Source organism: Megalobrama amblycephala, linkage group LG3 (assembly GCF_018812025.1).
Source record: "Megalobrama amblycephala isolate DHTTF-2021 linkage group LG3, ASM1881202v1, whole genome shotgun sequence".
Classification (NCBI taxonomy): domain Eukaryota; kingdom Metazoa; phylum Chordata; class Actinopteri; order Cypriniformes; family Xenocyprididae; genus Megalobrama; species Megalobrama amblycephala.
This window is the reverse complement of record NC_063046.1, coordinates 39,259,511-39,272,249: the sequence shown is the minus strand read 5'-3', so window position 1 is coordinate 39,272,249 and position 12,739 is coordinate 39,259,511. Positions and strand designations below refer to the sequence as shown.

The following is a 12,739-nucleotide window of genomic DNA, read 5'->3' as shown; positions in this document are numbered from 1 at the left end:
CCAGTGTTAAAAGTGGGGTTTAGTGTGAAAAGCCCTTCTCATGTCACACATCATTTAATCTAATGCTTGAAGATCTTTTGAAAAATAAGAATCCTTGCATTTCTGATGATTGAAAGTGAGCATCATTGTTTTGGGGTTTTATTTTTTTTTTCTTTCTGGCTCTTACTGAATTTCTGGGTTTTGTTTTTACCTCTTTTTCTCTTGCTCTTTGTCCTTGCTCTTGATTTAGTTACTGATATTTGTTTGGACTGAGTGACCATCGTCTTTTGAACCAAGACAAATTTCGTTTCAGATGAGGTTGAAGGTGAGTGAGTGACACTTGCTTTTGGTGTCCTGTGGATGCTTTGAAGAATAGTTTCCATTTTAAACTTTTGAGTTATCATTTCCTTCTCTTTGTTTGGCTGCAGAGTTTTTCTTCCTTTTCGATGTTGAGTTGTTTGTAGTTTCCTCTTTCTTTCAAATGGGTTCACCAACTTTTGACTTAGTTGAAAAGTTTCCCCTTTTGCATAGTTCACTGGAGCACACTTTTTTTGGTCCTTTCGTTTACGTTTAGAGGTTCTTTGTTTGCCACCATGTGACAGTTTGATTGGCACTTCATTGCATGAGAGGTCAACGGTGCCACTTTTCTCATTACTTAGATTGGTGGAATTGTATGGTGTTGAATCTTTCAGTACTGCCATAGGTGTGAGCTGAACCGTTGTGCACCTGCAGTGAGAGATTCAAGAATCAGTTACACCAGCATGATGTTTCTGTAGGCCAGAGGCCAAGAGACACAACAAAACATACTGCTGTCAACATTTTTGTCAAAAGTTATTCACTACAAAAAAAAAAAAAGACAATTAACAAGTTACTGAGTAAATGGAAAATGGCTGAGGTAACAAGACCAGGATTTTCAAGGGTTTTAAGCAGAGCCTAAAATTATTTATTTATATATTTATAATTATTATAAAAAATGTCCGTTGATTAGTGCAGACATAATAGACAAAATAGATGCTTTCGCACATTAAACTTGGTAAATTATTTAATATATCATCCGCTGTTCACACAAGCAATGGCCATGTGTCTTTTTACCATTATGCACACATCAGCATCAACATACCAGTAGCCTAAAAAATTTGATGTCAATTATCTGAAATGACCTTTAAAGGGACCTGTTATACCTCTTTTTTCAAGATGTAATTAAAATCTCAAGTGTCCCCAGAATGTGTCTGTGAGGTTTCAGCTCAAAATACCTGATTTATTATACCGTGTTGTTGTAAATACCAATTTTTTTGTGCATTCAAAAACATGCTATTTTCGTGCATGTGTCTTTAAATGCAAATGAGCTGCTGCTCCCCATCCCCTCTCCAGGAAAACTCTTCCTTCAACAGCTCCTGCCTGCATTGGATACTCTGCCAAATACTAACAAAACATCTGTTTGGGTTAGATTATCATCTATATCATGATCACGCTCACGGACATTGCAGTTCTTCTTCGTCATGAAAATGTATTACCTGCATGTGTTTTAAAGTTATAGTATATCAGTTTAAACTTCTAATTTATCTTTTTTTTTCTAAAGCACACGCACAGAAAGCTGGCTGTCAGAAGTCTCACTTCTCTTTCATGTCTTATTGTGATTAAACTGTCAAATACACAGAAGGTTATGTCACAAGGTTATGTCTGTTATGTCAGCAGGCACAGAAATTGCATATGTATATTAGATCTGTGGCGCATACCCTTCAAAAACAAAACTAATCCACTGCGTCTTCAGCGGCTCAGATGTCGGGAGTAAATGAAGACTGTTATGTTCACTCTTATATCCAACAACAAAACACCTCAATCACTTATGAGACATTCTTGTGGCTACAGCTGCTCTGGCATCGAGACAATGGCGGACAGTGTACAACTTGCTCAGGGTGGAAACTATGCTAATGCAGCAGAGTCTATCAGCACTCATGGGTGGGACCCCGAATCGGGGTGGAAAAACAAGCCATGGAAATGGCTTGTTTTATGAGACTGTTGAGGTTTTATGGGTATTAAAAAAATGAGTGGGTGGATTTTTATCATTAAAGGGTGGTGGTGTATCCACAATGCTGACACACATTTATGTTCAAACACCATGTAAAAGCGAATTTTGCATAGTAGGTCCACTTTAAATGATGCACCATTTTCTTCATCCGCCGTATAAGGAGAAGAAACATTTTGAGTGACAAGCATAAGGGGCCCGACCCACAAAAACCTTTTTTTAGAATGAAAAAGGTCTGCAAAGTTACTAAGCACAAATCCACTCTATATCAGTAAGCACTTTTTCTTCCTGAAATGCCACGATGAGTCTTAAGTTTTCTTCCAGGAACATACACCTAACAACATTCTTCATTTAAATAATATATGTGCAATGGAGGCCAGCTAGTGACTAGAGATGCTCTAGCGACTGACGCTACCGGTCGCAGCCTTTAGCCTCCTTGTTAGAGCGTCCGACTCCCATGCGGACGGGCCTGGGTTCGCATCCCGCTTGGAGCGGCCATGTGCGAACTGGAGGGGCTACATTGGTGCCGTGACCCGGATGGGACTGAGGTTTAGGGGGGTGAGTGTAACGGAGGCCAGCTAGTAGTGCAAGTAAACCTCACTCCTGTGATCTCAAGAGATGCTCTAGCGACTGATGCTAGAGGTTGCAGCCTTTAGCCTCCTTGTTAGAGCGTCCGACTCCCATGCGGACGGGCCTAGGTTCGCATCCCGCTTGGAGCGGCCAGATGCGAACTGGAGGGGCTACATTGGTGCCATGACCCGGATGGGACTGAGGTTTAGGGGGGTGAGTGTAACGGAGGCCAGCTAGTAGTTGCTGTGCAAGTAAACCTTACTCCTGTGATCTCAAGAGATGCTCTAGCGACTGATGCTAGAGGTTGCAGCCTTTAGCCTCCTTGTTACAGCGTCCAACTCCCATGCGGACGGGCCCGGGTTCGTGTCCTGCTTGGAGTGGGCAGGTGCGAACTGGAGGAGCTACGTATGCAAAATAAAGGTGCAAAGTCTGGATGAGTTGTGTTAGTGTGCTAAAACTTGAGGTTATGGTAAGGGGCATGGCTTTTCCCAATCACTCTTGAAGTGGTTGACCAATCATAACACAGTGGTCCAGCCGACCAATCAGAGGACATAGTGCTTTTTGAAAGGAGGGGCTTCATAGAGACAGGAAATAAACAGGAGTGTGTTTCCCATACAACTCACTGTTTAAGGTACAGTATGTAATATTGACAGCTAGAGGTTGAAATGGGTACTGCAGTCCAAATTCAAAATATTGGAGAGCGTAGTTTCCCCCTCCTCTTCAGACTCGACGCTCACACGGGTTGCCACATTGAGTAGTAGCGGGAAGTTCAGATCATTTTACTGACTTGGATCGTTGAATCTCATTGAGCAAAATGAACAAATCTTTTTTCAAGTCATTTCGTTCATTTCAGCAGAATATAATTGCAGTATTACATGTTAAATTCCCCAACACATACTACTTACACAAACGTATATCAGATTTGGAATAAAAAATAAACTATAGTCTAATAAAGCCATGAAGGCCAAATTATGAGTAAGAAATGATGAATTAATTGCTTAGCAGGGTCTTCAGGCTATGCAGTCTGTTAGTTCACCTGACCTCACCTTCGGATCCGAGTTGTTCTTTCATTTGTCACCTCACATTTATCGCGTCTGTTCCCCAGAAATATTAGTTCACCTCTCGTGTCTTCAGGTTCGAGTTGTTAGTTCCGTTGTCAGTGTCTGATCTTGGCCGTGACAGCCATAGACATTATGGTGACAGCTCCATATGCAATTGCAGTACCGGAAACAGAAATGATTAGTTCGCCTCTCAAGTCTTTCGGGTTCGAGTCGTTCATTCATCTTGTCACAGCCAAATAGGCTGAATGCAAAAACAGAAATGATTAGTTCGCCGCTCAAGTCTTTTGGGTATGAGTCGTTCATTTCATAGACCAGCCCCATAGACAAGGCCATGTAATCTGTACCGGAAACAGAAATTATTAGTTTGCCTCTTGAGTCTTTCGGGTTTGAGTCGTTCTTTCATCACGTCACAGCCACATAGGATGAATGCAGAAACTGAAATGATTAGTTTGCCTCTCAAGTCTTTCACATCAAAAAAAAGAAAAGAATGAAGGACACGAACCTGAAAGACTCGAGAAGTGAACTAATCATTTCTGCTTCCTGTACAGAATCTATGGGATGTTGCGCATCCTCGAGTCATATTAAAGATTCGTTCAAAATGAATGAATCGTTCATGAACGACACATCACTAACACTGAGGACACGCAACAGGAATGAGCTCAATTGACAATGTAAGCTGATGAGTTTGTTGACAGTTCATTTGCTGGCTTCCATGGCTGCAATATGCTGTTTTCTGCCAACTGGCAACCCGGGGTGTTGAAATACTATTAGGTAAATTGGCAGTGGGTGGGATCACACAAAGCAAAACAAAAACAGTCATGGAATGCACAGGGAACATACACTTCCAAGTAGAATATTGTTTCTCTGAAAAACAGGAATGTGAACTTAGCATCTTTCCTAAATAACTGCAAACTTATTATGGTATTTTTATGCTTTACTACAATCAAAAATTACATACAGCACCTTTAACCACCATAGTATAATGTACTGTTTTAGAAACGAACTAGCTAGTCACGATCTGGTCGCTACTCTGTCGCTTGAACCACATAGTTCAATAATATAGGATGTCATTAATGATGTCATGTGCAGGTGGCGGAGTAATAACTTCTGCTAATTAATCGATTCGAGATTGCAATTAATCTATTTAACAGTATTATAGTTAATTTACATAACAGAAAGCCATTCATTTTTTTTAAATCACAATAACATGCAGGACACTTTACACCCATATACATGCAGTTCTGCAACAATGTAAAATATGTGAAAAATAATGTGTTTTTTAAACATTCAAGCATGAAAGCCTATTTTAAAAGTAGACACCAAAAAACAAAATCAAAACTTTGTGAATGGGCATAATATGGCCTCTTTAAGAGAGGTATTTTTTAAATAAAGCAACAGTAAATTTCATCTCAGATCTGTATAATTTAGGGACTTCATAACCGCTTGGGAAAAGTAACCTCTGCATGGTACTTTGACAGTGACTTTCTTCGCAGGACTCAACACGACTCCCTTGAGGTGGGCCACAGCCTTGACTTGTCTTGCTTTGTTTTATGCACTGCAACTTGAGACTCGAGGACTTATTTGCTTATGGGCTCAATGTGGGTAACTTACTCCCACCTCTGGTATAATGTTATTACAGAGAAACTCATCCTAGAATATAAAACCATGATTATCATGGATTGTCCAAACAAATTTAAGGATATTTCTCAGACAATACTAGGAAAATGAGTCCACTAAACTTTGTTAATCATTACATGATTTACAGTTAACACATAAACTGGAACAAAAATGCAGAATGGATAAAAAATAAACTGAGGCATGAAGCATAATTTCTGGAAAGCATTATTTCATTTCTTGCACTCACATTCCAAACCAGCTGTACTGTGTGCATTGCCTCCTTTGAATCAGCTCGAAGCAGCGGAGTTTTAGGACGTTGAAAAAACTGTAGCCCACCATGTTGGAGATGGTGTCATTACCATTGATAAGGCATTGTTTAAATCTAACAGAGACAGGAAGATAAAAGACAGAAATAAATACAATTTGCATGATAGTGTCAAAAATCTCTCTTTTGTTTCTCATGTCGGCTAACCATTCCATTAAACACATGCTCAGTGTATTTACATGTATGCATTTGGGATTTTGCTTTTATTCAAAGAAACTTTCAGTGCATGCATTTTATCAGTATTTGTGTTCCCTGGGAATCGAACTGACAACTAAACCGGTAAACTAATTCCTTCTACAAAGAAATTCAGGAAACATATTATGTTGAATAAATGCATGGTTTCAAGTTAAAAAAAAAAATCTAATTTATTAATTGAATTCAAACGTAATTTGATTTAATTGATTTTAAGTTGCAAACATTGTATATACATTGAATATCTTTGTAGTTCCCAGCATGCTTTGCATATGATAAGGACAATAAATATTGAAATTGTTTAATATATATATATATATTAAATGGAAAGATCTGTTAGGTTAAGTTACATTAAGCATGTGCTATGCTACCTCTTAAAATGAACAGCATTAAATTATTTAATTACATTATTCTTGTTTTTTATTGCAACGACTGAATTATTATATTGAAATTAATTGGAACAACTTTTTTGAGTACTTAACTTAGAATGTGTGTTTATGCTATGTAGTTTGTTGGTCATAATTTCATTTGTCGTACCTCAAAAAGATGCAAATGAGTGTTGCACATCAAAAGAAAGCCTTGTCTACATAAATTACATGCTGTCCCGCTGAAATGTGGTCAGAAATACATTCTTTATCTATTAAAACATGCAGGCCCAGTTCCACAGACAGGGCTTGGATTCAATTAGGACATTTAAGTAGCTTTTATAAATGTGCCTTAGAAACAAAAACATTATCATCTTGCATCTTGAGACAAAACAATGCCACTGACATATTTTAAGATGTGTCAGTGCAACATCTCAATAATGAATTTTAGTCTAGGATTAGCCTTGTCTGTGAAACCAGGGTTTAGTGTCTTATATAATGCTCATATGAGCCATATAAGGATAACCTATAGGTGAGGATAACCTATGAGGATAAGGATAACCTACATGAGGTGAACAAACAGAAAGGATGAGTTATGACTCTAAAGAGTCTACCCTGAGGACCTGAAAATGCCTCTCATCTGTGGAATGTGAAAGACCCCAGAGCTTACGTGCTCACCTGTGGTCACAGTCACAGTGGGAGACTGTGAAGAGGGTGGGATTGAAGACACCAAAGTTCACAGAGAAGGAGCGTATGATATGCTCACAATGATCATGTTCTCGGCAGCATCTATCTGCATGCACAAACATACCTAAGAGAACAAAATGTAGTTTAAATGTAATAATAACAAATATAGATTATTTACAATATTATAATATAATACTGTCCTTGTTACATTGATTATTTACAATCCTGTAATATGTGATGCGTAGGGCACATTTCTGTTTGTGTTCTATGTTGCACAGTAACTCTTCTATTCTTGACTGTCACGTATAACTCTATGAAACCCTCTGTAATTATATTGATTTACTGACACACAACATAGCTACGATTAACTGTAATAACCAGGTTATGTTGCATGGACCTCCCATATCTTTTCGAGAACATGCCATACATTCACAGGTTGTCTGCCACACCCACCCATGACCCTGTTATGAAAACTGCACTTTGATTTATCACTCTCAGGAAGACCACTTATTATGTAACAAATAACGAAAAAAGAGTCTGATATTGCTATCTTTTTCATGCTGACAATGTTCATATCTGTAAAAACATTAAAATGTTTGAATAGAGTTTTCATTGTTTTTTTGCATGAGCCTGCAACATTGTAATAATTGCCGTAAACTGTAAGGCACATTTGTCAAACTCCACTCCTGGAGTGTCCTGTCGAGTGTAGCTGCGAAAAAACTGCCTATAAGTTTCTAGTAATCCTAAAGACCCTGATTAGCTGGATAAGGTGTGTTTATTTGGGGTTGGAGCTAAACTCTGCAGTACAGTGTCCCTCCAGGAACTGAGTTTGACACCCCTGCTATAAGGCCTTTGTAACATGAATACCTCTTCGCACAGCGTTAACGAATCTTTGATAAACTTTAATGGTGCCATATGCTTTTTCACAAGATGTAATATAAGTCTAAGGTGTCCCCTGAATGTTTCTGTGAAGTTTCAGCTTAAAATACCCTATAGATTTTTTTATTCAGTTTTTTAACTGCCTATTTTGGGGCATCATTATAAATGCGCCAATTCAGAGCACGTTCCCTTTAAATGCTCACGCTCCCCATCCCCAAGCTCGCAACTCTATAATACATTGCATAAACAAAGTTCACACAGCTAATATAACCCTCAAAATGGATCTTTACAAAGTGTTCGTCATGCAGCATCAGATCATGTAAGTATGGTATTTATTTGGATGTTTACATTTGATTCTGAATGTGTTTGAGGCTATGCTCCGTGGCTAAAGCTAACGTTACACACTGTTGGAGAGACTTATAAAGAATGAAGTTGTGTTTATGAATTATACAGACTGCAAGTGTTTAATAATGAAAATAACGACGGCTCTTGTCTCTGTGAATACAGTAAGAAATGATGGTAACTTTAACCACATTCAACAGTACATTAGCAACATGCTAACGAAACATTTAGCAAGACAGTTTACAAATATCACTAAAAATATCATGATATCATGGATCATGTCAGTTATTATTGCTCCATCTGCCATTTTTCACTGTTGTCCTTGCTTGCTTACATGCATAAAGTCTGTTGATTCGGCTGTGCTGCTCCAGACGTTAATACTGGCTTGTCTAATGCCTTGGGCTGGCATATGCAAATATTGGGGGCGTATATATTAATGATCCCGACTGTTGCGTCACAGTCTGTGTTATGTTGAGATTTGCCTGTTCTTCAGAGGTCTTTTGCAAAAATCTAATTTACATAAGGAGGAAACAATGGTGGTGGAGACTCACTGTATGTCATTTCCATGTACAGAACTGTAATTATTTAGCTATGCCGAGGTAAATTCAATTTTCAATTCTAGGGCACCTTTAAAGGGTTAGTTCACCCAAAAATGTAAAATTTTTGACATTAAGTACTCACCCTCATGTCGCTCCAAACCCGTAAGACCTTTGTTCATCTTTGGAACACAAATTAAGATATTTTTGATGAAATCCATGAGCCTTTTGGCCTCTGATAGGCTGCAACACAATTACCACTTTCAAGGTCCAGAAAGGTAGTTAAGACATTGTTAAAATAGTTAACGTGACTACAGTGGTTCAACCTTAATGTTATAAAGTGAGGAGAATGCTTTTTTTGTGCAAAAAAACAAACAAAAATGACAACTTTATTCAACAATTTCTTCTCTTCCATGTTAGTCTCCTACGTAGTTGACGCAGTGAACACAGTACAGCGCTTCCTGGTACTAACAATGTCTTTACTACCTTTCTGAGCCTTGAAAGTGGTCATTGTTTTGCAGTCTAGGCCAGAAGGCTCACAGATTTTATAAAAAAAAATTCTTAGTTTGTGTTCTGAAGACAAACGAAGGTCTTATGGGTGTGGAGCGACATGAGGGTGAGCGAGTAATGAATTTTCATTTTTGGGTGAACTAACTCTTTAAAGGGTTAATTCACCCAAAAATGAAAATAATGTCATTTATTACTCACCCACATGCCATTCCACACCCATAAGATCTTTGTTCATCTTTGGAACGCAAATTAAGATATTTTTGTTAAAATCCTATGGCTCAGTGAGGCCTCCATAGCCAGCAATGACATTTCCTCTCTCAAGATCCATTAATGTACTAAAAACATATTTAAATCAGTTCATGTGAGTACAGGGGTTCAATATTAATATTACAAAGCGACGAGAATATTTTTGGTGCGGCAAAAAAACTAAATAACGACTTATATAGTGATGGCCAATATCAAAACACTGCTTCAGGAAGCTTCAGAACGTTATGAATCTTTTGTGTCGAATCATGATTCGGATCACGTGTCAAACCGCCAAACTGCTGAAATCACGTGACTTTGGCGCTCCGAACCGCTGATTTGACACAAAAGATTCATAACGCTCCAAAGCTTCATGAAGCAGTGTTTTGAAATCCGTGATCACTAAATAAGTCGTTATTTACTTTTTTTGGCGCAACAAAAATATTCTTGTCACTTTGTAATATTAATATTGAACCTCTGTACTCACATGAACTGATTAGTACATTAATGGATCTTGAGAATGTCATTACTGGGTATGCAGGCCTCACTGAGGCATCGGATTTCAACAAAAATATCTTAATTTGCATTCCAAAGATTAACAAAGGTCTTATGGGTGTGGAACAGCATGAGGGTAAGTAATAAATGACATTTATTTTCATTTTTTGGGTGAACTAACCCTTAAAGTACTCACCCTCATGTCACTCCAAACCCGTAAGACCTTCGTTCATCTTTGGAACACAAATTAAGATATTTTTGATGAAATCCAATTACCACTTTCAAGGCCCAGAAAGGTATTAAGACATCGTTAAAATAGTCCACATGACTACAGTGGTTCAACCTTAATGTTATAAAGCGAGGAGAATGCTTTTTGTGTGCAAAAAAACAAACAAAAATGACAACTTTATTCAACAATTTCTTCTCTTCCATGTTAGTCTCCTACGCAGTTGACACAGTGAACACAGTGCAGCGCCTCTAGGTTCTAACGATGTCTTTACTACCTTTCTGAGCCTTGAAAGTGGTCATTGTTTTGCAGTCTAGGCCAGAAGGCTCACAGATTTTATCAAAAATATCTTAATTTGTGTTCCGAAGATGAACGAAGGTCTTACGGGTTTGGAGCGACATGAGGGTGAGTGAGTAATGAATTTTCATTTTTGGGTGAACTAACCCTTTAAGCAGCTCAACTATCAAATTATTTTATAAACTGTGTATATATTGCAATTACTTGTCTTTACTGACTTGTCTTACAAATCACTATCTTTGTAATATGTTATCATTAATCATTTCAATTAAATCAAAGATTTTGTGATTAAAAGACTGATGGATGCTTAATTTTGTACCGGTATGAACAAAAAAATTAGTTCACTAGTATAGGGGAGACCAGGGAGTGTTGTAACTCAAGGTCAGTTGTAACACTGTCAGTTTGACAAGTCAGAAAAGAGCTGTGGTGATGTTATAATTATCAGTGGTATGTGACTGTGAGCAACATTGTAAATTTTTTGACCAAAAAAAAAAAAAAAAAGATTTTCATGAAAAAAGTAAAAATTTGTATCAATAGTATTTATTTATTTATTTATTTATGCATGCATTGATACTTAATTATTTGACTTCATTCAAAACAGATTATTCTTTGTTCTTCAATATATTAACTGCATTCATTGGATAGTATGGATCTTATTTCAGCAAATTACCTGTCATTGTTAAATCTATCTCCTGCTAGTGTTACAACTCAACCCAGTAGTGGGGTAGGTTGTAACAACAGAACTCTATGTATTTGATATTAACTCACATAATCGTATGTGATTGTGTAGCATGTATAGGTGAGTTTTATTTATAGTAGATGAATGTAGCTACAGCATATCAAAGTTTGAGAAACTCTTACGAAAATTAACCATGGTTTTATTATGGTAAAAGTGTAGTAACCATGTTTTTTGGCTGATTACTTATCAGTTGTATAACCAAGGTTTTTACTACAATTATCATTTATAAACTATGGTTAGTGTAACAAAACCATGGTTAATTTGTGGTTACCATGGTTTAACTATATTAACCATGGGTTTTTGGTTTTATTTGTAGTAAAACCATGGTTAATTTTTGTAAGCGAACAACTAGGCTACTTAATTACTGATGCTCAAACAAAAAGTGTAACCATCCCAGGGATATGCATATGCATTGATCTTTGAAATCGAATACACAAACTTTTTATTTAAATGAACTGACCAACAGTTTAATAACATTATTAAAAGAACCATTTTTCCCCCTTAGTTTCTTAGTGTGAAGAATATTTTATCAATATAATGAACCTTTTGTGCAAAGGAAAGGTGGACGTTAAAGATTCTTTATGGAACCATCAACGCCTATAAATAATCTTTACTTTTAAGAGTGAAGGCAATAACAACGTGCTTATGGATGCAGACCTACCCAACTGTTCATAGTTATTGGCTCTTGTGCCTCGTCCACACCAAAGTGTTCCCGGTAAAACCCATGCGCGTTTAGAGCGAGTTTTTGCTCTTGAATCCATCTGCTGGCCTTGGCTTACGTCTCCTTTGTCCAAAGTTAAATTGAAAGAAGAATTCCTTTCACACAGACTGGCATTTTCCACTAGCGCACTTAGGTTGAAAGGGAAAGGTAACTTTTCGGCATTGTCAAAAGCGCGCTCTTCACGACAGAGTGACAAATAACGCGTAACCAGCGTCCCGTCGCCACTCATGAAACAATCTTCAACGCGTTTCTCTGATGTCCACTTGCTCCAGTAAAAGAGTGGAGATGCGAAAGCGTCCAGTGAGTGTGTGAGAAAACTAACCTGATAACTCCCGTGTTCAGATTTGATGAGGAGGCAATACGGTGCACGGTTCTGTATTGTTACAGCACTGCAACAGCAAACCACTAGTAAAAGCTTAACAGCAAGAAATAGACTTCCAATACGTGCATCCTCCAGATGTAAAGACATTATTGCAAAGATTTAGCCTATAGCCCTGCGCTTATTTGAGGGCTAGAAACAGTATAGGTATATATAGGTATAACAGTATATATTAATAACGTTTAATTGACGTTGATAACAGAAAAAAAAATGCAAAATGAAAATCTGTTAAACAAATAATCACCATCAGTATGTTTCAGTACGCAGCATGAAGAAGGAATTCGCTCTGTGAATGATCTGTCAAATGAAAATGAATTCGCCGGTTCTTTACTGTATGTTCACAGATGTCGAGCTGAAATTTGAGCCATCTAACGTTACATGTTAAAACTTGTAACTAATGTGGAGCTGAAATGACACGAGTCACATGACTCGAAATCAACCAAACTATGTGTACCGAGGAGCTTGAAATCTACAAATCGAAACATTTTCTTCTATCACTTTCAGTGTGGTTTGAATGAAGTCTGTGTTTTGCAGTGATAAGACAGTTCTT

At 37.6% G+C, this 12,739-nt stretch overlaps 1 protein-coding gene across 1 annotated transcript; it reads right to left on the bottom strand.

Moving 5' to 3' along the window:
- Positions 1–6: 6 nt before the first annotated feature.
- Positions 7–12,623, bottom strand: LOC125263988 (group 3 secretory phospholipase A2). The gene is made up of 4 exons (XM_048183250.1): positions 11,751–12,623; positions 6,814–6,946; positions 5,501–5,635; positions 7–705 (listed from the first exon to the last, which is right to left on the bottom strand). Exons 1-4 carry the CDS (start codon positions 12,277–12,279, stop codon positions 123–125), a joined length of 1,380 nt encoding a protein of 459 aa, XP_048039207.1. The 5' UTR covers positions 12,280–12,623; the 3' UTR covers positions 7–122.
- Between the last annotated feature and the right edge of the window lie 116 nt (positions 12,624–12,739).

Coding starts and splice junctions, on each gene's coding strand:
- LOC125263988 (XM_048183250.1), bottom strand. CDS start 12,279: ATGTCTTTACATCTGGAGGATGCACGTATTGGAAGTCTATTTCTTGCT. Junction 5,636..6,813: donor CACTGTGACTGTGACCACAG/GTGAGCACGTAA, acceptor TGTCTCTGTTAG/ATTTAAACAATGCCTTATCA. Junction 706..5,500: donor CAGTACAGCTGGTTTGGAAT/GTGAGTGCAAGA, acceptor CTCTCACTGCAG/GTGCACAACGGTTCAGCTCA.